Source organism: Benincasa hispida, chromosome 11 (assembly GCF_009727055.1).
Source record: "Benincasa hispida cultivar B227 chromosome 11, ASM972705v1, whole genome shotgun sequence".
Taxonomy (NCBI): domain Eukaryota; kingdom Viridiplantae; phylum Streptophyta; class Magnoliopsida; order Cucurbitales; family Cucurbitaceae; genus Benincasa; species Benincasa hispida.
The window spans coordinates 74,774,302-74,801,333 of NC_052359.1; the positions used below are offsets into that span (position 1 = coordinate 74,774,302).

The 27,032-nt window shown below is 34.4% G+C and overlaps 1 protein-coding gene across 3 annotated transcripts in view; it reads right to left on the reverse strand.

The window, feature by feature from the left end:
• Positions 1–6,749: 6,749 nt before the first annotated feature.
• The window catches only part of LOC120091545, a 30,144-nt gene continuing 9,861 nt past the window's right edge, over positions 6,750–27,032 (reverse strand). For 2 of the 3 annotated variants that reach the window (XM_039049631.1, XM_039049630.1), the window contains exons 7-17: positions 26,591–26,734; positions 26,374–26,434; positions 19,960–20,270; positions 10,131–10,262; positions 9,632–9,751; positions 9,433–9,519; positions 9,227–9,349; positions 8,903–9,023; positions 8,134–8,259; positions 7,892–8,026; positions 6,750–7,162 (exon numbers count right to left, since the gene is read on the reverse strand). In XM_039049631.1, coding sequence (XP_038905559.1) covers positions 7,038–7,162; positions 7,892–8,026; positions 8,134–8,259; positions 8,903–9,023; positions 9,227–9,349; positions 9,433–9,519; positions 9,632–9,751; positions 10,131–10,262; positions 19,960–20,270; positions 26,374–26,434; positions 26,591–26,734 — 1,485 coding nt within the window. In that variant the 3' untranslated portion in view covers positions 6,750–7,037. The remainder of the gene's footprint in view (positions 7,163–7,891; positions 8,027–8,133; positions 8,260–8,902; positions 9,024–9,226; positions 9,350–9,432; positions 9,520–9,631; positions 9,752–10,130; positions 10,263–19,959; positions 20,271–26,373; positions 26,435–26,590; positions 26,735–27,032) is intronic. The other variant, XM_039049632.1, reaches the window with a different exon arrangement.

A 27,032-nucleotide genomic window follows, 5' to 3' on the forward strand; every position in this document is an offset into this window, starting at 1 on the left:
CTTTCAATGCTTCTCTCTATATTTCTTTCAAGTTACTTCATAATTTCTAGGCTAAATCATTATTTATAAAAATTAAATTTAAAAAAAGAAAAAAGAAAAAAAGAAAAAAATTGAGTTAACCTTGCTCTAATTTTTTTTTTTTATGTATAACAAAAATGTCCTTACCCTTATTCGTTTAATATGCTCTTGATCTTCCAGGAACATTTTAGGAAAGATATCAATTTATACCCCTAAACGATTTAGAGGTTTTGTCAAATTAAACCTTGATCTAATAATTGTATTAACCCAAACTCTGAACTTTTGTAAGTGAATTTATATCGTCTATTACATTTAGTGTGAAAAAATCTTGTGTATATCTTATAATTATATAAATTAAACATCTAAACATTCATCAATCAACCAATTTCGATTCTTAGTCAGAATTTTCTTAGAGATTATCCAATGCATTTACTCTAATATTTCATTTTGTAAAATCGACATTTGAAGAAGTCTCCACATGTTTGAAAATTAATGCATGGATGATTTCCAAAGGTGAATATAATGAATGGTACTTAAATTATAAATTTTACACAATATTGATGGAATGAAATCTAAAGGAAGGGTGTAGATACCTATGAAAGTCTAATGTTTAAATTGATACAATATTAGTTTGTGGTTTTAATTGATACAACTTTTAAAGTTTACGGATATAAATTGATATACATCAACGATTTTAAAATTACTTTTGAAGTGCAGTAATACTTTAGAATTTCATACGAAAATTGTTATACAACTTAATTATGTTCTAGGTCGTCATCACTTGTCGTAATATTCAAGATTTTGATTTTCATTCGAAATTCTAAAAGAATTCTATTTCAAAAGTCATTTAACTCATTTATGAAAGGTTATATTACAACTTTTGAATTTTTAAAAATATTTTTGAAACAAAGGATAAGAAGTTTTTTTTTTTTTTTATGATTTAAACTAATTTCTATCATTTGAGTGTAGCTTACTTAACATTTTTATTATTAATAAAGAGAGACAAGAAAAATCTGATATATTGAATTATCATACGAGAAAAAAAAAAAAAAAAGAAAGAAAAGAAAACCATAAACTTTAAATCCGCACATTATATCCAATTGCACTCTTGAAACAAAATTAAGCTTAGGGAATATCCTAGGACTATAATAACTATCTATTGCTACAGTAAATTTTATTTCAAACTCCCAATTAGTTACTGTAAACATTATTTTCAAAACTTCTTTGCTACAGTATTTATTATCTGCTACAGTCTTTACTATTTTACATTCATGATTTTTTAATTTTTTTACTATAGTGTTTACTATTTTCTTCTCAAATTAAGATAGTTTACATCTAAAATACATATTATTATAACCCAAACTAAAATAATCTATAATCTAAACACAAACTATTATAACACAACTATAATAACATAGGACTATAATAATCAAGTTCATGCCTCAAACGCCCCTTTAGTGATTTTTCCTAAATTTAAGCCATAATAATATATCTTAAAATTGCAATCCAAAAGTTTATGTTTTTCCACTAGTGTTGGTTACTATAGGTTCTAAGTTATTGAAACGAAATTTTATATATAATTTTTAAAGTTGTAAGAATCTAAACTGAAATTAGAGTGAAAAGATCATATATCAAATTAAACCTATAACTTATAACTCATTTATGTCAAAATGAGCAAAGCTTAACTAGCATATAAATGTATTAAAGGCCAAGAGGTTTGTGCTTCAAATTTTCTTACTCCTATTTTAAGTAAAAAAAATAAAAATAAAAAAATAAAAAAAAACTCAACCCATTTCTCAAGTTCCTTCATCTTCAATTATGAGTGCATGATTTAATAGCATTTGCAAGAAATTTGGTAACAAGCTCTTTTCCTATATATCAAACTCTCAATAATATCACAATTGAATTTGAATACTTGCTCCATAATTGATTAGACTTAAAATCATGGTAGCTTTGATTGATGATGCACTGTGATCTTGAATAATTTACATTTAGCATGTGTGTGATAAGTTTTTCAAAATCCTTAAAGAAAAACTAAAATAGTGTATATGTTTGTATCAATATTGTCTAGTTAAATTCTTTAGGTTTAATTATAATTGTAGTCCCTATGATTTGAATTTTAAAAACAAAAATAAAAATTTTAAGAGTTAGAATTTAGTCCTTATAGTTTGATCAAAACTTGATAAATAATCCATATGATTTCATAAAATTCTTATATTCCTTATCATAGAAATTATTTATGAGAGTTTTATCAAACCATGAAGACTAAATTCCTATTGGATCTTCATCGTAAAAGAAAGTGAAACATTTGAAAATTGAAATATAAACAAATGAATTTAATTATGTAGATTAAATTAAAGATTAAAAACTCTCAAATTGGATTGAAACTTCAAATTAGATTATATTTCATGTACAAATTTAATATATCTGAAATTTAATAAATTTGTAATTTTTTCAATTTGAATGAGTTGTATTTGATTTTGGTCAAGTAACAACTCAATTGAGTTAAATTTGACAAATGTTCCAATTTTTATATTTATTTTGATTTTATTTTATATTTTGGAGAATTGCTAAGTTGCTAGCCTATAAATAACAACTTGTTTCTTCATTTGTAGTATCTCATTCCAAATTGAAGAGTTCTATCATTTCTTTCTTTCTTTGGTCTTGAGTTGAATTAAGAGCAAGTATCTAAGAGTTCTGCTAGATCCGAGTAATTCGAGATTGCAATTCTATCGAAGTTAGTCGTTGTATCCTGTTGAGATCATCGTTGTAGTTTGCTTGTAGTCCGTGAAAAATAAATAACTATTTTTAGGACCGTGCTTATCAAATAGATGCCTCGGCTACATTTAGAATCTCGAAAGGTTTTGAGATTTTTTTCAAATCTTTGGTTATTTTATATCTAAGTCTTGTTACATCATCTAGCTTACGTTTGAGTTTGAATATTATTTATCGAGTATACTGTTAGTTATTAGTTGAGACATAACCAATTTGTTAGTATATTAATTCTTATATATATCATTTCTCCTAACCGTTCCAACTTTCTCTAAATGGTGGGAACTAAATTTCCAACTTGACCAAAATTTTAATGGTGCTTTAAACTGATTCAATATTACGTATTTAATAGTTTTTATAGTTGAACTCAAGGTAGTTTGAAAAATAATAATCATTATTACAATAAATAAAAACACGATGAAACATTTAACTAGTTTAATAAATTTGGAAGAAGAAGGATTCAAGTAGTTGATGATTAAAATTTCATACTAAAATATAACTTTTTAAAAGTTTTTTTTTTTTTTTTGGGAAAATTAACTTTTTGATCTAGTTTCCATAATTTGGTCCCTAAATTTTAAAATATTACACATTTAGTCATTAAACTTTGAATTTGGTTTCACTTTAATCTCTATATTTTAAAATGTTACAATTTTATCCTTAAGATTTGAATTTTATTTCAATTCAGTTCCTAAATTTCAAGATTTACACTTATAACCTTAACTTTTGTCTAAATACTCACTTTTAGTCAGTTTAATGTCTATTAATTATTTTAAGAGAACTAAAAGAACTAGAATCAATTAAGTTTCACTACTAAAATTATAGTTAAATTTCACTTCGCAATTATTTTAAATTAATTAATAGATATTAATACTAATGACTAAAAGTGATTATTTAATGAAAAATTGAGATTAAAAATGTAAATCCTAAAATTCAACATCCAAACCGAAACAAAACTCAAATCACGAAGGTAAAATCGTAATATCTTGAAATCTATAGACTAAACTAAAACCAAACGCAAAACATAAAGATTAAATGATGTATACCATTTCAAAATCTATGAACCGAATGAAAAGTAAATCTAAAATCAAGGAATAGAAAAGGTATTTTTCTTTTTTTCTTAAGTTATTGAATTTTGAAACTTATTTTCAAAATATAATAATTTTGAAACTTATTTTCAAAATATAATAATTTTGAAACATATTTTAAGAATCGTGTGATTTTATATAAGATCGAAACAAAGTTATCCTGTGAAGAAAATAAGTTTGTGTCATGATGTCATCTATTCAATAAATGATTACGCCAAAAACTGTCCTGTCGACTATATGCATTTAAGAATTTGAGAAAAACTGAGATCTTTTGTTGCAATTATTAAAAAAAAATAGTAATATTATCTTCACTTTTCATGGTATTATTTTATAAAATTTTACAAATGCATTTATTGATATATAATATAAAAAAAAATAGATTTGAATGTATATCAAAATTTTCATTATACCATTAAGAAATCGATAAAATATGAAAAAGTAAGCAATAAAATCTCACTAATTAGTTTAATATTTATAAAAATAATTTAGTTAATCATTCAAATATTTCTATTTTATTTCTAATTCTTTTTTAAGAAATATCAATCAACATGGTAATTCTTTTCATATTTCTACCAAAATTTCTGTAAAATTATGACTTCAAAGTTTTCTTCAATATTGATATTTAAAACCTTGAATTGCATCCTAAATAGAATTATCAAATTTGAGCCAGACGAAAACAAGCAGATGTCGCCATTGTGTCAAACAAAAGTTTGTTTTAATGTTATATAAGTCGTATGTTTTAAAGACAACATTTGATGTGGCAATTTTCTATCCATTAAATAATGAAGTTGTCTTTTGGAGAAATGGCATAATATACATGAAAATTCGAAAAATAATAATTTAATACTCAATAGCCATATATCATCTTAAAAAGTCATTAAATGATATATTATTGTATTTCGATGGATTTCAAATCATTTTTAATCTTTTTCGTGACAAATAATGAATAAAAAACGGAAAAAAAATCATGATACTGTAATCTTATAAAATTTTCTCGAACTTGTTTTTGGCCTATTCAAAATTATGGTATATTTAAAATAAGTTTCATAATTATTGTACTTAATAAGAATATTAAAAAGTAAATAAATAAATAAAGTTCTTTTTATTTTTGACATGTGAAATAGGAGAATCAAACATCTAATATTAAAATGGATTGTATAAATTTTATCAACAAACTCATTTTGGCAAGAAAAAAAATCTTATTTTTGAAAGCTCGTGATATAGATATATATGTATATATATAAAGTGAAATTTTGGAAAAAAGTTTGCCTTTTACGAAAAAATTCCCGGAAGAAACGTTTGCGACCATTCATCCATGGCATTGACTATTGAGTTCATGACAACATTGTGTGTGCGAGAGAGACGACTTGGATAATATGTAGCGACTAGCATTAAATAAATATCTTCAATATATTGTTGTTAAATTGATTACTATCATCATTTTCTCTCTCTCTAAATTTACGATAAATATCAATTATATCTAAACTTTAAGGGTTCTATCAAATAAAACTTCAAATTAATAATTATACTCGAATTTTTGTAAGTATCAATTTATACTTTCTATTATTTTTTATTTGAAAGAACGTAATTTGAGATTTGTATCAATTAAATCTTTAAACTTTTATAAGTAAATCAATTTAAACTCTCTTTCAACTTTTATAAGTGAATCAATTTAGACTCTCCATTATGATTTCTCTTAAAAGCGTTCATGCATCAACTCTATTCGTCTATATTGTGAAACCTAATATTTGAAGAAATTTGTATGTGTAATAATTGATGCATTAATGATTCTTGGAGATTATTATTATTAAAGGTCTAAATTCATTTACTGATAAAAAATTTAGGAGTTTAATGGACAAAAATTATAAGTTTCATATAGTATTTAACTAATCTTAATTAACTCATTAAATATATTTAGAATCTTGTTTATTAATTCATTAATAAATTTAAGTATAGAGTAATTGCATTAATTTAATATTTTTTATTTGTAAAAAATAAATAAATAAATAAGGTAATCACTAATAGACCGATACAGCCTTTAGGATTAAACTCATGAGTGCCCATCTCCCTTCAACAAACCCTCCAACCAAACAACCTTTAGGAGCCATTTTGTTTAGAGTTTTAAAAGATGTTTAAGAATTAAGTATATTTTAAAATTAAAAAAAAAAAAATGAAAATATGATTAAGAATTAAAGATGATTGTGTTTGATTATACATGAGAATATTATTAAAATTTTATGGTAACAAATTAACTTTACATTTTATTTATAAAATTAATCATGAACATCTCTATAAAACTTTGATAGATTAATTGATAACCAATAAATTCAATTCAAAGTTTTAAACAAAATTAATTATTTAACTATCAAATAATATTATTAATTAATAAAACAATTATAATTAGTTAAAAAAAATATTAACATTTTATTATTAAAAAATAACAAAATTATAATTAATCAATGATAAGCTAATTATAATTAATAGTATTAATGCATCGATTCTTTATAATTTATTATATCATTAATTAATTAATTTGAAATAATTAAATTCAAATATTATAATTTAAAATTTAATATAATTTTCTAAATTATAAATTTAATATTCATATATTAATTAATTTTAATAATATAAAATAAAAGAATAAATTAATGTATTAAAAGAGGAAATAGAATTGACATCAAAAAAAATTGCACAGTTTATTCTCATGCCTAAAACTTTAAAACTTGAATCAAACAAGGAGATGTATATCTTTTATCTATTCCCACCCTAAGGGTTAAACTCTTTCCTTTCAAACCTTTTATGTGATCTTAACATTTAATAATTCTATACTAAATTAAAGTAATTTTAACTCGATAATTAATAACATTCAAGGGGTCGAATCAACCATCAACTAATTTTTTTGAGTAAATAGATGCATATTCAACCATACGGGTAAAAAGAATAATCTAAGCCTAAAACCGAAAATTGTAACACCCAGTATACAAAATTAAATCGTAATCCTAATTAATTAACTGATTAGCTATTAACTACATCAAAAACCACCTGCCTAATAAATTGATTTGAAAAAAAAAAAAAAAAAAGTATATAATACACCGCTACAGAGAGGAGAGAAGAACAAGGGGAAGAGAGGGCAGTAAAAGACAGTGGAGCAAACTCCCAAGTTCAGTCAACTAGTACTTTCTCTAGCGTCTGTTTAATAAGAGAATTGTCACCAATTTGTGACAAGCATGAGTAAATTACTTTCCTGATTAACTTCGAAGTTTCGTACTTTGAGGCCTTATTGCTTTCTGCATCAACAGATACATCATGTTCACATATATATATCCATTGGAATTTAAGAAAATGTACGGAAATTAAGAAAAGAAAAGGAACAGAAATAAACACATAAAATCTTTTCAAGAAACAGCAACTAAGGTAATACAGGTAAACTGGAAAAAAAAAAACGAGTTGATCAATCATTCCAATTTCCAATTCCTATAGCTTGCACGCACCTCAACTCTTGTCACGGAAAAACCACCTTACTATATTTGATTACCAAGATAGCTTGCAGAATATGAAATCCCAGATGCAAGTTATCAAATTCCATAGATTTTTTTATGCTATAGTTAATGCGGTTGTGACCTGGTGTAAATGGTTCCCCTTATTTCACCACTATAGCTTTACCTTGCTCCTTTCCGATTGGAAAGATTTTTTGCAACTCTCCTTTGGGGTCTTTCCCCTTTTTGTAATTTTCTATCATCAATGAAATTGTTTCTAGATGGCTGCCATAACTTGAACTCATTCCCTCTAAGTCCTTTATTATTTACATGGTTCTATAATTAATGTAAAATAAATAATATCTAAACTAACCAATGATTTATATAAATCGATAACCATCCATGAAAGAAAAACAAATTAATGGTTATTATTGTAGTTTTTCTTTTTCTTTTTTCATTTTTTTGATAAGGTTATCATTAAAGTTAATCCATGTTTAATAAGTTTCTTGAGAAAGTGCTTAAGAGGTTTGGAAGTGTTACCTGGGGAAACTTTAAAACAAGAGAGTAGTGTGGCACAGAAACTAATATAGTCAGCAATCTGTATATGTCCAACTTTATAGGCTGAATGAAGAACCTCTATAATTCGAAACACTATTTCTGGATGCAACTCAGGACCTATGAACATGAAATAAGATGATTGTAGGGGGGGAAAGAATTGTCAAAGCAGGTAAGTATGTCGTACAGGACTGAAAACATAATAACACGATGAAATAACTACTCACATAGGCAGCAAGAAGCTAGTGATTTCAATAGAAGAGGATCCAAATAAGAGAAGTAATAAAGACAACAAATTGAGAGCTCCTGACATTCCTTAGGAAGCCTTGTAAAAGGACCGTAGCAGTTATTCCCTGCAAGATAAAAGAGAATGATAAATGAAAGAAGAGTTACTTATTTAAGGATGGAAGGAAAATTACAAACTTAACCTCCGCATTTTGTATTCTAATGAATGATGATTTGCACTTTGGTTGAAAAAGGTCGGTAAAATTACAAACCTAGTCATTGAATTTGATGGTAGTTTCACTCAACATCATTGAGCTTTCGATATCAATTTCAATAATTTTCTGCTTTCAACATTTAAGTTGGAGTGGCAAGTTGATTTGGCATAACATGTCGCAAGGGAGTTGACAAATAAATAAAACAAAGATAGGCAGAACAAAAGAAAAAATTGATTTAAAATATATCTCATCTACCTACGTCAACTGTTTTACGGCCGGGCAACCTATTTTGTTTAGTTGGCCAACTCTCTGGTGTCACTAGTTGTCCCATCGTGTTAAATGATAGATCATTTATTCAACCAACGTGCCACATGACCTAATACTGATAGATAATAGGACCCTATAGAAGTCAAAATTGAAAGTTCACATACGTAAAAACTTGTGAAAGTTCAATTACTAAACAAGCATGACCATCAAAAATTTGGAAACCAAATTTATAATTTAATAAAGAACTACAACTAAATATAAATGTCCCTCAGGCAAATGATACTTGTACCTTCAGCAGTGCTCCTGTGGTAAAACTCTTGCAGTGGGTGCTGGGTGTTGTCGTATTCCCATTTCAGAGGAGAGTTCAAGAAAGAGGCTTGTCCCACATGAAGTAAAAGGCGCAATACAACCTACGATACAGTAGCAACTTAGAAGTAAATATGAAAAATTTAAAGTCAATACAAATGTTTCCTACAGACAACCACATCCTGAATTACAGAAGGCCGGAATAAACACATTTTCATTAGATGAGGTTTCGAGGAAGGGCAAAGCAACAAGATACAGATTTTTTACTTTAGGCAAGGCATTTGCACGGCTCTAGAACGATAAATACCTCAGAACAGGAAGGATAACTATCACCAAGAAGGATCAGCAACGAAGGCAGTTCTCTAATCCATGCCACCCGATGCTCTACTATTTCAGGACAACTTGCATCTATCCACGAGAGCTCACCGGTCTATGATTGATAAAATAAATCAAAAGATGAGTCAGTTTTTATCTTTCAATAATTCCTTAAAAAATATAATTGAGAAAACTTACAGGAATGAGCAATTCTTCAACGACATGCAAGCAAGCCAATTTTAATGAAGATTCTGGGTGGCAATCTTTGAATGCATGAGTAAATCCCTGTGTAAGTATTTTACCTGATCAATATGGTTTTCTAGGTTCTATGTTTATTTCTAAAACATTAAAAACAGTCCAAACAAAATATAGAGTACGCTTGTTAAGAAGGCCAAACCTGAAGCAGTCGAAATTTCCAAGTATTCTCAACTTGTGCAATAAGTTCAGGAATAAAAGGAAGTAATGGAAGGACATGCTTCTCTCTGACCACTTTCCTAGATTGAGTCTCACTAACAATCTGTAAGTAAAAACATTAGGGAGCCCAAAAATTGATCAACCACTTTCCCAAAAGTACCAACAGAAAACAAACCTTCAACCAAAAATACCCAAGAAAACATCTTTTGATCAACTAAGGAAAACATCTGACTACCAAATAAAACCCCAGACGAATTTATGAAAGGTGAATGCTATTATTGTCAACAAGTGTAGTGAACCACATCTCGATGCAAAAGATATTATACTTAATGTGATGTGACCAATGCATGTAAATGCACTACTCACATCACCAGAAAACGAAACCCCATGAAATTTAGAAGAAGATGAACCAACAAGGTACGAGTACTACAGAGCTAAACTAAATTGCACTAAATCTTGAAATAAGGCTTGTGAATTATTACCTTTCCAAGCAAAACACTTTCTATAAATTCTAGAAATGTCTCCAATATTGCATTTGGAGGTTTGATACATTTCACCGAATGCAGAAATATCTCTGTTATGACAATGTTCACAGTCAGTAATCTATCGTGGTCCTGCCAGACAAACAAAAGAACCGAATCACTAAATTTTAAAAGGTCATAGTGCCATAACATTGGTGCATTGCTCTGACATTCATATTTTTTCAATGAACAATGAAATAATAGAAGGGCATACAAAAAAAGAGCCCACAAAAAAGAGGTGGTTACCTAAAAGAAAGACCCCCAATCAAACAAGATAAAGTTATGAGAATAATTATAAGAAAGTCCCCACACATACCCAAAAAAAAAAAAAAAAAAAAAAAAAACTAGAGGGGGACCAAACATCAAACAGAATAAGCTTTCTCCCGCTAAAGATTCTATTGTTCCTCTCACCCCAAAGCCCCCACAAAATAGCACGCCCCTGCTTGCCACAAACTTTCATCTAGCCAATTTTAACACCAAACTCGTCAAAGCATGTCCACACCACAAAGGCAAAGTCACAACTCCAAAGGATATGATCAAGGTCGTCAGCTACCCTTTTGCAAGGAATGCAACACAACCACCCCATCAAATTAGGCATTTTCCTAGACACCTTGTCCAAGGTATTTACCCTACCATGGAGAACCTGCCAAACAAAAACTTTCATCTACTTGAGAATTTTCATTTCATATATCGAGGTTTAGGGTTTAGGACATCCGCCAATAGCAAGCACATTATCCAAGAAGTTTCCATCCACATGGTCATATGCCTTCTCAAAGTCAATCTTAAAGATGGCCTCTTTTCTCTCTTTCGAGCTCTATAGTTCTGAATCGCCTCATTAGCAATAAGTGCATGATTAAGAATTTGTCTACCCTCAAGGGACGCACCCTGGGTTTCGAAAACCATGGAAGGGTCTTTTTTAATCTATTAGCCAACGTTTCTGCAATAATTTTAGACATTGGCAATCAAGCTTATAGGTCTGAAACCTCTCACGCTCCTCACACTATCCTTCTTAGGACTAATACGGCAAATGAAAGTCTCAAGAAGATAATTATGCAGGGCTCTCTATCATAAAACTCACAAAAGACACTAAGGGGAGTTATCCTAGAAGAAGCCATAGAAAAGCCACCCAAACCATGGGCTCTATTCCTATCAAACCTAAAAACCACCTTAATTTCCTCCATGGAGAAAGGAGCATCCACAGCTAACGAATGTAGAGTAGTGATAGGATTTCAGTCCACTCCATCAAAAAAAGGTATAGGCTTAATAGGCTAGAAAAAGATAAAGGAACAGAGAGACGATCTCCCCCTTGATATCTCCATCTTCCTGCAAGCACTCTCCTCGATCATTCTCCAAAGGGGCAATAAAATTCTTACTTCGACTACCATTGGCCATTCTATGGAAAAAAAATTGAATAAAATAAAACAAATAAAAACGTTGTATTAGCATCATTGTCCTAACCCCCAGAACACTGACTTTTGTCTCGAACTCACCACATCCTTCCTAACGAACTCTGCAAACTCCCCATTAACTAAGAGACATTCTTCCTTAAGATGATCACTAAGGTCCACCTCCACCACTAGGTCATGTAAAGCTTTAAGCCTGCTTAGGATCTCTTGTTTTTTTTAAAAAAAAAATTATTTTCAGGTCTCCAAAAATCTATTGATTCCAAGATTTCATGGACTTCTTAAGGGCTCTCGTGCCTATATAAATTGAGACCCCTCCCATTACCAAGCATCTCCCCTTGCCAACAGCCAAGCAAGAAAATCCTTGACTAACCTATGCTTGTCTCTCCCAAGGTATCTAACATTCTAGGATATCACTTTTTTTAAGAAATAATTTCATTGATGTATGAAATTACCAAAGAGGAGAAAAGAGAGATCCCTGTACCAAAAGAGTTTCAAAAAGCATCTCCAATTGGACAAAAGAGAGGAAAGAGTATAAGAGGAGATCACTTTCATTGAAACACCTCTTGAACCCCCACCTCGCTCTAGGCCTTCCTACCATTGAATTAACGGACCACGTCAAATTCTTCAACTCCCTCCTTCCAGTCCTGACCAGAAATCCCTCCCTTAATAACATGTCTCTTTCTTAGCAGTAGATTAAGACCCTTTAGATTTTCATTCATCAGAATTGAAAAAAAACTCTTCCATCTTTAGGGTGTGTGTGGGCCACACTTCTTCAAGGCCCTGCTTGTGGTTCTTTTGTCGATAGATGCTCCTATTACACTCAATGTCTCTAAAGGATGAGAGCCCACTATGTAGCATCTACCTCAAGAATTCGAAGATTGCATAGGTAATATCAGCCGCTTTATTGAGTTTACAAGGCTTACCAAAGAGAAACTTGCTACCAATGTTATTATTAATATTAGGCTCGCCTTTATTATTAATACTCTCCTAAGGCAAAAACTAGAATAGATGGCATGCGTCAATTGGATAGATGGTGGGAATTCAAATGCTAATCTCTTTTACATATATAAATATATATAAGCCAGCTTAAGAAGCTCTCCAAATTTGACCCCTCCCACATAGAGGTGACTGGATCAGGAAAGAACCCACCCATCAACCTAACAACAATGAAAGGGCTTGGCTTGAATGTTTTACTAGAGCAAGCGCACCCTTAGCAAGATCAGATCAAGAATAGCCAAACACTACAATAGCACAATAAATACAACTTATTTGAATATTCCAGTGACCTACCAAATTATATGCAAGTCGACCATGTATATGTTCTTCGTACCTCAGGCCCATAAATAGAATGAAAAGAGACATAGGCTAAAGAAAGCACCAAAAGATGATCTTTTGTGTATAATTTTCTCTTCTTTCACATTCATTAATTGAAAATCAAGACAAACTGGCCGGTCACCTTTCTTTTTAAAGGTTAAGCTTATTCATTAGGTTGAAAAACAGCTTGTAACCCTAGGGGTATTTTAGTAATTATATGTATCCTAGGCTTCCTACTAGTCTATTTATTTGGCCTATTCTCTTGTACTTTGTGTATCATAATTAATAATAAAAATCAGTCTCTATCGTGGTTTTTCTCCCTGTACTAGGGTTTCCATGTAACTGTGTTGTTGAAATCCTAGCCGTTATGGAAGAGAACCAACCACAATCATCTTCTGCTGATGGAACTTCGAGTTTTGACATGAAGACTGCTATTCGAGCGGCCGTAAAGAAGTGTTTTCAAGCAGCCCTGCCGGAGTTGATTTCTGACGTCCAGCTGCAGTCGACGAAGAGCCAGCGTCGGTGGGAGCCACCAAACCAGATAGAAGCACCAAGTGAATCTAGACAAGTCTTCGACGGACGGACAGGTACGTTTTCGGTCGATTCGAGCCGTGGGTCGCCGCAAGCCACACCGGTCGAGGCCAAATGTATCATCGACAGGAAGACAAGAACAGATCCGGTCATTTCGAGCTATGGGTCGTTCCGCACCAAATCCGTCACAGCCCTTCGCGCGCCAGCACAGTCCTTCATGCTGGTTGATCCTTTCACGCTAGATCCGTTCAACCTACGAGTCGCGCCGAACACGGTAGATCTGTCGACGCCTGGCCCTAGTTCGTTCGACCAACAACGAGTCGACGACCACTTTGAGCAGTCAAGCCGGTTGGGGTCTTCTCGAATGCCGGCGAACCCCTTCCAACCGATGACCTCCCTCCAGCTGGCGACTGCCTTCCAGCCGGCGATCTCATTCCAGCCGTTAGTGGCTGCCCCGTTTCCAGCCAGTTATGGTTTGACCCAATACCCAGATGATGTGAGACAACGGTTGGTTTATCTCCGAATGCAGATTTCAGATTTAGAAACGGCTCTTGGCACAAATCCTCAACCAGATTTCTCGGCCAACATACCAGTATACTCTAAAAACCCAGTAAATTCTTTCCCTATTTTACCCACTACAAATATCCTGCCTGGGTTTCCCTCAATAGACAGTACGACCAGCTTGAGTACGGTTGGAATCAGTACCATCGCCCAGTTAGTCAATATACAGTCTTTTGGTCTTATTAGTGTTAACGGTAAAAAAACCTTGGATTGTTGACTCAGGGGCGACGGATCATCTTACTGGTACCTTTGATCAGTTTCTCTCATATTATCCAAGTGCTGGTAACGAACGAATTAGGATTGCAGATGGGTCGTTCGCACCTGTTGTAGGAAAAGGGCATTTATCTCCGTTTGAGGGTTTGATTTTGTGGGATGTTTTGCATGTTCCTAAAATTTCATATAATTCGTTATCCATCAGTAAGATTACAAGAGATCTGAATTGTCAGGAAGTATTTTCACCTGACTCTGTTTTATTTCAGGATCTAAGCTCGAGGATGACAATTGGCACTGCCCAGCACGATAAGGGACTCTACTTCCTGACAGATGATGCTTCCTCTAGGAATGATTATAGGACTAGCCTTGTCTCCTAAAATTTTTCTAACTCTGAGAATGATTTTCTGTTATGGCATTACCACTTAGGACATCCAAACTTTCAATACATGAAATACTTATTTCCGCATTTATTTCGCAATATTAATGTCTTCTTTAAAGTGTGAAGTGTGTATTCGTGCCAAACAGATTCATGTCTCTTTCCATTCTCAGCCCTATAAACCATCCAAACCCTTCACCTTAGTCCATAGTGATGTTTGGGGTCCCTCACCAACCACAACCTCCACAGGGAAATGTTGGTTTGTCACTTTTATAGATGACCACACTCGGCTTACTTGGGTCTTTCACTGATAAGTCCGAGGTGTTATCTATATTCCAGCAATTTTATGCCACTGTGGAAACCCAGTTTAATGCCAGGATTGGTATTTTGAGAATTGACAATGGGCGGGAATTCTTTAACGCTTCCTTCCAGGAGTTCCTTGCATCCAAAGGGATTATCCACCAGAGTTTGTGTGCCTACACTCCCCAGCAAAATAGGGTAGCCGAGAGGAAAAATTGTCATTTGGTGGAAGTTGTCAAGTCCTTAATGCTATCCACATCACTCTCGTCTTACCTACGGGGTGATGTCATCCTTACTGCTGCTCACTTAATCAACCGAATGCCTTCCCGAGTCCTCAATCTCCAAAACTCATTAGACTGTTTGAAAGAGTCCTACCCTACTACTCGTTTAGTCTCCGATGTAACACTTTGAGTTTTTGGTTGTGTTGCCTTTGTTCACTCCCATAGTCCAAACCGCACAAAATTTACCCCCCGTGCTCAAAAATGTGTCTTTGTTGGGTATCCACTCCATCAGCGTAGGTATAAATGTTACCACCCATCCTCTCGCAAATATTTTGTTTCCATGGATATCACCTTCCTTGAGGATCAGCCCTTCTTCTCTGTTAGCCATCTTCAGGGGGAGAACTCTAGTGAAGAGACTAACTGGTCCACACATACAGTTCCCTTGGAGTCATCTCCTATTCCCGAACATGTCGGTCCTATCCTCCCTACCAATCATGTCCCATGGATAACATACTATAGGAAGAATCTCAGGAAGGAAGCAGCGTCACCTGTTGCATCTCCAGCTCCGGTCCATGAGTCAAACCCGACATCAGGTACGTGTATTCCTGAAATTAATGAGATTGATACTTGTACTGAGATTAACGAGTGTAGAGAGGAAAAAGGAGGAAAAGGTGCTGACAGCATCACTATAACAGATGGGAAGACGACGGTGAATGACGATTCAAACACAACTCTAGAAAATGTGAGTGATACTAGAGATAGTGGTGAAAAGGTGGTGATTTCTAAAGATGAAACCCAGGCAGAAGAGACCAATGATCACAGTGGAAATTCTGAGTCTGAAGGAGTATGATGCTTCTTTTGATCTTCCAATAGCCCTGAGGAAAGGTATTCGGTCATGTACAAGGTACCCTATGTATAGTTACATGACATACAATAACCTGTCATCTGAATTTAGGGCCTTTACCACTAGTTTAGATACAGGGATGATACCGAGTAACATACAGGAAGCAATGGGAAATGAAGTTTGGAAGGCGTTGTTATGGAGGAGATGAGGGCTCTGGAGAAAAATGGAACGTGGGATCAGGTGATCCTACCCAAAGGGCACAAGACAGTTGGATGCAAATGGGTTTTTACTATAAAGTACAAGTCAGATGAGACTATTGATCGGTACAAGGCCAGGTTAGTTGCCAAAGGGTTTACTCAAACCTTTGGAGTAGATTACTCCAAGACATTCTCTCCCGTAGCTAAACTCAATACTATCCGAATATTGATATCAATTGCAGTTAACAGAGATTGGCCTCTGCATCAACTGGATATAAAGAATGTCTTTCTCACTGGAGAACTTGAGGAGGAAGTCTACATGAATCCTCCTCCTAGATTTGAAGATCAGTTCAAACGAGTCTGCAGGCTGAGAAAGTCGCTATATGGGTTGAAACAGTCTTCGAGAGCCTGGTTTGACAGATTTGCCACCTTTGTCAAAGGACAAGAGTATACCCAAGGGCACTCAGATCACACACTTTTTACAAAGAAGTCAACTTCAGGGAAGGTAGCAGTTCCCATTGTGTACATTGCCGATATTGTGCTCTCCGATGATGATGATGATGAAATTGTGAAACTCAAAGCAAAGATGGCCAAAGACTTTGAAATTAAAGACCTTGAGAAGTTAAAGATACTTTCTCGGAATGGAAGTAACCCGGTCAAGGGATGGAATCTCAGTGTCCCAACGGAAATACACGGTTAATCTCCTAACAGAAACAGGAATGACTGGGTGCAAACCTACTGACACCCAGTTGAATATAATTCAAAGCTTAGCAATACTAGTAGCAGTGTCCCGGTCGATAAAGAAAGGTATTAGCGGTTAGTTGGAAAATTGATATACTTATCTCATACGAGACCCAATATTTCATATGTAGTGAGTGTTGTCAGTCAGTTTATGCAGGCCCCTTGTGAGTTACACATAACAGCTGTTGAGCGCATCCTACGATATCTGAAAAGTACACCAGGTAAGGGGTTAATGTTCAAACAGTCTGATAAACATTGCATTGAAGCCTACACTGATTATGATCGGGCAGGGTCTGTTGTTGATAGAAAATCAACATCTGGGTATTGCACATTTGTTTGGGGTAATCTGGTGACTTGGAGGAGCAAGAAACAGGGAGTTGTGGCCAGTAGTAGTGCAGAAGCTGAGTATCGGGCCATGAGTTTAAGGATATGTGAAGAAATCTGGTTGATCAAAGTGTTGCATATCTTCATCAAGACAATGAGCTCCCAATGAAACTGCTCTGTGATAATAAGGCAGCAATAAGTATTGCAAATAATCCTGTACAGCATGACATAACAAAACACGTTGAGATCGACCGACACTTCATCAAGGAGAGACTTGACAACGGAAGTATATGCATTCCTTATGTTCCCTCAAATCAACAAAGTGCAGATGTGCTCACAAAAGGGTTACTGAGGCAAAGCTTTGATTACTGTATCAGCAAGTTGGGTCTTATTGATATTTACGCTCCAACTTGAGGAGGAGTGTTGAAAAACAGCTTGTAACCCTAGGGGTATTTTAGTAATCATATGTACCCTAGGACTTCGCACTAGTCTATTTATTTGACCTATTCTCTTGTACTTTGTGTATCAAAATTAATAATAAAAATCAGTCTCTATCGTGGTTTTTCTCCCTATACTAGGGTTTCCACGTAACTGTGTTGTAATTCTCTTCCCTACTCTTTTATTTTTAACACATTATTTGGTACAAGGAAACTTTTCAGCAGAATATGGGGCTTCACATTGGAAGGCAACAAAGTTCAAATCATGACACTGTGGTAGAGTGGAGAAGCAGCAACACAAAGATTGATTGTTAATTGTTGGTTGTACTGAAAACTGGTCCAAGCCATAATTCTTCGTAGGGATTATTTGGCTCAACAGATAATATAAATGAAATCCCCTCCCTGACCGTCTATCTTATGAGTCTTAAGTTATAAGAATCTCTTTCTATGTTAGAGAAAGGGGTAAGGAAAGAAGAAGAAGAGGGAGGGAGGAAGAAAGAAAGAAGAAAAAGAAAATGATGAAGCAAATCTGATGTAGAAGCATTGCTTCCTGTATCTTCTATGTTCAAGAGCTTGGTAACTCATCCTAAACCTAGCTAGTGTCAGATTTTTCAAAGTCTAAGGGGAAAAGGAACATTCGGATGCATTTCTCCCTTTCTTCACTTTAAAGAGAGAGAAAGAGAGATTAGGCACGTACAATGTGAATTAAAGGAAGCAAAAGGAAAGTGGAGAGTGGATTTTTTATATTTTAGAATAAAGGTCAATTCCTTCATGTTGAGCCTATGGTCTCTAGACCCTTTATTTTTCTTTTGTTAGTTAACCCACCTTTTTCTCAAAGAGATTGCAGTTATTCTGCATCTTAACGATGGAATTGGATACCCGCTTTTCAATTGAAGTTCCATTTCAGTGCAGAATATCTCTATTTCACTCAAAAGGGTGTTCACCACTTCGACTCTCAAGACCACCAACAAAACACCCACCCTCGAAGGAACCTCAGAAATGGAATGTGGAAAACAAGAGGGGAAGCAAACCTAGCCGACTACCATCATAGGTTTTACCTCTGCCACAATATAAGGAATTTCCATCATATCCAGAGTTAAAGAGCTACCATTCTTAGCCTTTGACATCACTAAAACACCATTGGCTTCAACTCATTAGCCACTTAACCGTAAGTCAACCAACTTTTTGCCAACGAACAAACACTCACTTGACTAGACAGTATCTCAACAACGTCATCCACTCCCTCGTGCGACCCTAACAATGGTTTTTCTGGTTTATGAGCCCCAAACGAATTCCAGGCCAGCTTCTACACACCTTGACTAATCTCTCAACCCACCTGACCCTACAACATTTGGGTGTCAAGGACACGTAAGAAATTAATTCCTAAGTAGGTGGCCACCATGGATTAAACCATCGACCTCCTAGTCATTTCCTACGAGTTTTTCCCTAATCATAACCGTTTACTCCCTTTATAGAGGGTTCTCAACCCACCCAGGTTGTTTCCTTTGGCTTGCAAGGATGTGTTATTTTGTGGGTGGTGTGAGGTGAGCAGAACCATAGGGTTTTTAAAGATAGGGAAAAGGACCCTAGTGAGATTTGGTCCCTTGTGTGTTATCATGTTTCTTTGTAGGCTTCAAATTCGAAGGCTTTTTGTAACTATTCCATAGGTGTTATTTTGCATAATTGGAATCCCTTTTATGGAGGGTTCTCCCCCTTTTTTTGTTGGCTGGTTTTTGGTTACCCTTGTATTCTTTCTTCTTCTTTTTTTCTCAATGAAAGTAGTTTTTATCATAATAATAATTTTTTAATTTTTTTTTTTTAAAATCTGCCTGCTCCAGACCCAAATCCGCTTGTAAGCCCATTTCTTCCATTCACAGGGGATTGACTACTTTTCATTCTAGTCTATTTCCGTTTCTTCAGTCAACGGCCACACAGAAACACTCTTGAAGGACTAGTTTCATTTCTTGGGCTCAAGTCCTTGTGGCCTTTATCATGCACACAAGACTCGTGTTGCAGCCAAGCCTTCCTCAACAAAACCCACCCACTCTGCAAGCTTTGGGATCCATCCACACATTTATACTACATATATAAGGAGCTTATAAAACAGGTTCTTACAAAAGTATTACATGTAGCATTCCATCCTTTTCTAAATCTTTCAAAATTACCAAAAATATTTTCTATTGGAAAAAATGTCACCAAAACGCACACAAAAAATTTGATCATTAAGATGGAAAAGTGGTAAATTTGGAAGTAAGTCAAAGGTTCATTCAAAGGAAAAGCAGGTATAGGTTATCATTTGGGATCAAGAAAATGATCTTAGCTTACCTTCTCCGAGATGTGATGCAACGGATTAAGGGGAAATACAGAAAGCAATTTCTTTAACAATGCTGACGAAATAGTCCCCTCCAACTGTGTGTCAGATCCTTTACAAGGAGAATGTGATTCCACTTTACCATTTCCAATCCCATAAAAGAAATACTGAACGGCAAGATGTATACTTCGAACAACATATAGAATACAGTCATAAATTTGTGCATTAAGAAGATTTGCATCATGAACTACCGGCATAAACTCTTGGAAGCAATTTAATAACACAAGCACCAGATCCTCTAATTTCTTATTAATGACACAAGGCCCTGACCAAAACAACAAAGAAACAAAAAAAAAGGGTCGGATTTAACGGTTAATGACAAAAAACATTACAAGAAATTGATAGAATTCGCAGTATCATACAAAAAAAAGGCTACGATGACATTGATTTTCTTAAATCGGTAAACACTTATCCATTTTTTTAGTACAATCGGGGGTAGGGGGATTCGAACCACAGACCTCATGGTTACTAATACAATTGTATGCCAATCGAGGCTCGATTTGGCCATTAAAGTTGATTTTCTTAATGTGAAACAAACAATGGTTTGCAATTCTTTCATGATGAAAGCCTAAATTTCTCTTTTTTAAAAAAATAAATAAATAAAATAAATCATTAAGAAGAATTAAACAAAGCAGGAATGACTCTATCAAAAAAAAAAATGAACACACCTATTTCCGGGTTTTGTTTCCTTATGAAGCATGATGACACACTACACAATAGGTTAAATCACAACTTTAGTCTCTGGATTTTGAAATTGTCTACTTGTCATTTTGAATTTTTTGTCTAATCCCTGAAACTTAAACATGAGTAGTTATGTCCATGAACTTTCAATTTTTTGTCTAATAGGTCCTTGACATATTAAAAAAAATAGAATTAAGTAATCTATAAGTAATCTTTTATTCTCCAGGCAGCCCAAATTTCAGGATAGGTTCATTGTGCATGATGTTGAAGCTTCTATTCTCCTCCTTTATTAAAATTCTATTTGTTCAAGGTTGCAGCACTATCCCAGAGAATTGAAGCACTGAGTTGAAGTTTTTAAGGCGTTTCCTTTTTCAAACAAACTTTTGGTTGTCTACATTCAAGAGCTGCATTTTTCACTAATTCTATGGAAGTGTACTGGTCATTCATCCAAAAAGTTCAGTGGCATTTGTCTATTTTTGGTTTATTTTGTTTTTTTCCCAAAAGTATTTGTATCTTTTGAGCATTAGTCTCTTTTCATTATATTATATCATTGAAAAGTTCCGTTATCTTTTCAAAAGAAATTCTATGTTAATGGAGCCTAAAACTTTCAGGTTTCAATTTTGTGTTTAATAGATCAGTGAATTTTTAAAAATATCAAAAATGTCAAAAGACTAATTAGACACCTTTTAAATTTTAATGACATATGGCCGTCCTAAGGGAAAGATTAAAGCTCACGAGGTCTCAAACAAGGAGACCCTTTATCTCCCTTCCCTTTTGTGAGATCATCATGGATTGTTTTAGTAGAATGATGATGGAAGCTCATGATCGGGACTTTATAAAAGGCTTCACTTTGGGAGGAGCTCTCTATCTATCCATCATCTTCTCTTTGCAAATGACATAATTCTTTTAACAGAGAGAGATCCTAGAGCCATTGATAATCTTTTTGGCATTGTTAAACTCTTTGAGGATTGGGCTTAAATATCAATAACTGTATATGGGCATTAACATTTCACAAGAGGACATTTGCTAAATTACTACTAAATATGGTTGTAAAATGGGTCAATGCTCTGGCCCTTATCTTGGCTTGCCCCTCTTTAAAAAGCCTCGAACATTATCTTATTGGACTCCTGTTATTGAGGAAGTGGGGAAAAGACTTTAATCATGGAAGCACTCACACATTTCCAAGGGTGGTCATGTTACCCTTCTACAGGCTACTCTTACAAACCTCTCTACTTATTACTTAATCCTATCCCTATACAAGATCCCCACCAAGGTCATCACTATCATTATAAAAATCATACAGATCCTTAATGTGGAAAGGGAGTACCAATCGACTGGATAGAATCTCGTTAGTTGGGACAAAATTATCAAGCCACTCTCACCTGGTGGCCTCGACATATAAGGCATAGGTAACAAAAACAGGGCTCTTCATGCTAAATAGATTTGGAGATACTACCATGAAGATGGAGCATTATGGAGACAAATATTTGATGCTAGATATGGTGTGGTTCCTGACTCATCATGGCCCAACACCTCTTTCCCAGAACATATTAGAGGCCCATGGAAATCCATATTGCTACATTTAAACCTTATCGAAGAGAGTTTCTATCAAAGTAGGGAAATGGAGACAGTACATCATTTTGGCATGATCATTGGCTTCAAGAAGCCCCTTTATCGACCCTATTCCCATGGCTCTACACTCTGGCCACACACAAGCGGTCCACCATAACCATTTTTGGGATGAACAACATGGATGGACCATCAATTACAGAAGGAACCTGATGTAGTCTAAGTAGCCTCAAGGAGTAATCCTCTAAGAATCAAGAACGCGGATCTTTTATTAGAATGATAATTGTGTTTGATACAAGAGGGGAAGGTTCCTATTTATAAAGCTTTAATACAAGTGGGGTAAAAAGGCGAATTAACCTAGAATATTACCCAATTACCTAATTAACCCCTATTCTTCTTGCATCATCATACCCCTCCAAAAAGAAAACCGTCCTTGAGTTTTAAAAAGAAAAAAATTATGAGGCAAACAAGGAATGAATAAACTAGTTCAACAGAGTTTGACCAAACCAGCCTCCTACATGTTGAACAAAAATAATATGATTAAAGGGATAAATTCAAGACAAAAAATCCAATATTGCCACAAAAAATGAGCTTTTCCGTTGGCCATAAATCCAAAAAAGATGTTCCCTTCAAGCTCATTCTTTTTTTTTAAAAGGAAACAAGTCTCTTTATTAATAAATTAGTGAGACAAAAGCTCAAGATACAAGAGGATTATACAATGAGCATTAAGACTAAGGATCAACGGGCGCACACGGACATCTCAACTAGGTTGACACACCCATAGCGCCCTCATCATATCCTACAAACAAACACAAAAATATACTAATCCGCGGCTAACACTCAGCCTTCACATCAAAATCAACATGACAAGACCTAACCATAAAAGAACTAGAATAAAGAAAAACAAAGATGTGAAAAGAAACCAATAAAGAGCAGCTGAAACAATGAACACAGAGTCTGCAATTAAGCTGGAAAGATAAATGCTCACCAATTCAGATTAAACTCTTGGATGCTGTAACTTTAAATGCACTTGGAAAGGATGCACCAAGATCAAGCATTGCGACGAGCAATTTCAAAATGATCCAACCATCCAAGGAATTTGTCATTGAACACCCTTTGATTCCTTCCAAACCATAATTCCGTCAAAAGCGCCTTAACCACATTAAACTCAAGTAAACGAGAGGATTTATTAAAGCACGTCCCAACTAAGAGTTGCTGCACATTTCCTCGAAAATCTTCGCTAAACACCCAAGATAGATTGAAGATAGAAAACATATTCACCCAACACCTAACTGAATACGGGCACGAAAAGAAGAGATAATGGGGATCTTCACCGTGCTGATGGCACAACGGACAAATGGATGGAGAAAGGCAGCTTGAAGGCAATTTGTGCTGCATAACTGAAGCGACATTCAAGTGACCAATCAGCATAATCCAAACGAGAATTTTCATTCTTCGTGGACTATTTGTCTTCCAAAGGGCCGTATACAGCAATTTGTCCATAGGGGAAGATGGAGAAAGATGAGTTGTGAGAGACTTAACTGAAAATTTCCCATTGTCTACTAAAAACAACGACCTTTTATCAAAGGCATCAGATACTCTCCTTGCTGCAATTTTGCCAAGCAATTCCTGAAAGTCAAGAACTTCTTCTTCCTTTAATGGGTGATGAAAAATAATAGACCAAGAGGCCAAGGAAGCGTCCCAATGATCAGCTACGGACCCTTTTGGGAGTATGGCAATTCTGAAGAGTCTTGGAAATAGAATATGAGAAGGAACCTTCCCTACCCTAGGGGTGGTCATTCAAACCGCAAAAACCGAACCGTTTCTAAAAACAAACCGAACCGAACCGAAAACTCAGTGAAACTGAAAAATGTGGTTTGATCCGGTTTAAAGAAATTTTGAAACCGAATTAATTCGATTCGATTCGGTTCAGTTTCACTTTCGAAAACCGAATTTGAAACCGAACCAAACCGTTTTTAACTAATATATATGTATATATTTATTTATATTTTTAAAACAAGAGTAAAACCGAACCGCTTTTAATTTAAAGAACAAAACTGAATTTAAAACCGAACCGTTTTTAATTAAAAAAGAATATAACATGGTTTTTTTTTAATGCCAAAACCAAATTTGAAACTAAACCGAACCACATATATGCGGTTTGGTTCGGTTCGGTTCGATTCGATTTGACCACCAAACCGAACCGAACCGTTTCCACCCCTACCCTTCCCATGGATCTAACCAAAATGCAATCCGACAGCCATTTCCCAACTTGAATTTAGCCAGAGCATCCACTTTCAACCAAGTCCGGGAAATACTTACCCAAGGGCTTCTCAAACTCTTACCATCTTTACCGATCATGTGCCAATTGAAAGAGCCCTTGCCATGAATGCTTCTAACCACCTTGCACCAAAACGAATCTTCTTCTTCAATATATCTCCACCGGCGGCACTTAACGTTGGCCCAGATGGATGCTCTGATACCAAATTGATGTAGCCTAAGTAGCCTCAAGGAGTAATCCTCCAAGAATCAAGAATGTGGATCTTTTATAAAAATGATAATTGTGTTTGATACAAGAGGGCAAGGTTCCTATTTATAGAGTTTTATTACAAGTGGGGATAAAAAGGGAATTAACTTAAAATATTACCTAATTACTCAACTAATCCCTAATCTTCTTACATCATGACCTCAAAGAAGATAAATTTAAAGATTGGATGACTCTCATGAACGATCTTGATGGAGGTTGGTTGACCACCACAAGAGATAAATGGTTTTGGAAACTAGAGAAAAATGGCCTTTTCTCCACAAATTCCTTGGCTAATGATTTGGAATTGAGGGGATGCCCTTAACACCTCCCATTTTGACACCAAATAGACGGATTCCTTCCTTCCCCCCCCCCCCCCCCCCCCCCCCAAAAAAAAGTAAAATGCTTCCTTTAGGAGATTAGTCACGATGCCATCAATCCAAATGATATATTCAAAGACATTTCCCTCACATGGTTCTCTCTCCACAACGTTGTCATCTTTTCCATGCCGCTTACAAGACCCAAAGTCGCCTTTTCATTCACTACTCATTTGCTCGGCGTTTTTGGAGGGAGATCACCTTCTACCCCCAACCTAATGATGTCATGAGTTTCCTCACATATACTCTCACAGGCAACCCTTTCAGCTCACATAAGAAGATAATGTGGTCAACATGATTCATGCTTCCTCAGGAAGGAGAGAAACAATTGCCTCTTTAATGATAAAGAAAGCTCTTTTGAAATTTTGTTAACATATTATCTACCTTACTTTGACTTGGTACAAGAGTACATCTTTCTATAGGTTTTTTTATCTGACATATCTTTTGACCAATTGGAGAAGTCTTTTGAAACTCCTTTGGTTTAAGCATCTTGCCCTTCTTTCGTAGATTTCATACATCAATGAAATTTGTTTCTTATAAAAAAAATAAAGTTTAATGACATATTGATATTCAACACAAAATTGAAAGCTTAGGGACCAAATAGAGACACGAACCTCAAAGTCCAAGAACTAAACTTGTAATTTAACCTATTTAAAATTAGTAAGCAAAGAAAGCCATGTACTTTCCCCTGTAAGATCTTACCTACTCGTTTCATGAGTTTTCACCCTAATTTTCATTTTCCCTTCCATGCATATTGGCATTGGCTGTTAATAATTATGCTATCTGGATTATCATCATCCTTTTCTATTTAGATAAGATTCTGCTCACGAGCCAACCATGCTATAACCATTTCTATGAAAGGAAATGGTGTATTTCCCTTCCAATAACTTCAGATGTCCAAATGAGTCAATAAACTAAACAGATACAAGTAACCAAATCTTAAAGTCAATTGGTATGGGTTCTATTATCTTTTGGCTTCATGGAGGATACTTTAACCTCCTCCTCTGTATCTTATTGTGATTTAATGGTTATTGATTGGTTTTCCCCTGTTTTAGTCATGGCCTTATTTTAGTGTGGTTATCCTTTATTTTGCCCTTTTAATTTCTTGACAAATTATGGTTTTATATCTAACAGGAAAAAAAATGGTTACCGATGGGAAAAAGAGAGAGACAATGTAACAGGCACAAGCACAGCAAATGGACTCTTCTTTCACTTACCAGCAGATTCTGTAGGCACATGAGGATCAAAAGCATGTAGCATCCCATCGTCTGCAACATTCTAAAATTCAAAGAAATTGTGTGAGACAAAAGCGCTATATGTAGAAGGCTAAAAAATAATCAAACTATATTACAAAAATCACAAACTAAAATAAATCTTAATGGAAGAATAACTAGATCAACTATCATAAAGAGAGATGTTTTCTACACATTGTACATTTTCAGATGAGCCAATTCCTCTTTTGTTGCACGGCAATAGTGATAAGCACTGGACCAACCCAGTAAGAGCATTCTTCAGCTTGCCTTTATCTTGTAGATAGAATTGATTCTTCTGTAGAATTTCAGCGTAGTTTTGGAGAATCTGAAGATGGAAAAAACAATCAACACATACTAGAGATACCGACGACAAACAGTGATAGCTTGCAGCTCTGTTGATAAATCAACAGAACCTAGATGTATTGGAAGATAAAAAGTAACCAAACTATAAGATAAACCTAAATATTAAAGATACTTGGACTCTTCCAAATTTTGAGATCACTCTCGAGCCCTAATTAATTCATCAACCTACTGTTTGCTTCCTCCTTCCCCACTCACTGTATTCATAACCAAACTTCCCTAGCAAACACTTAACTAATTGCTAATATGCTCTTTATACTCTA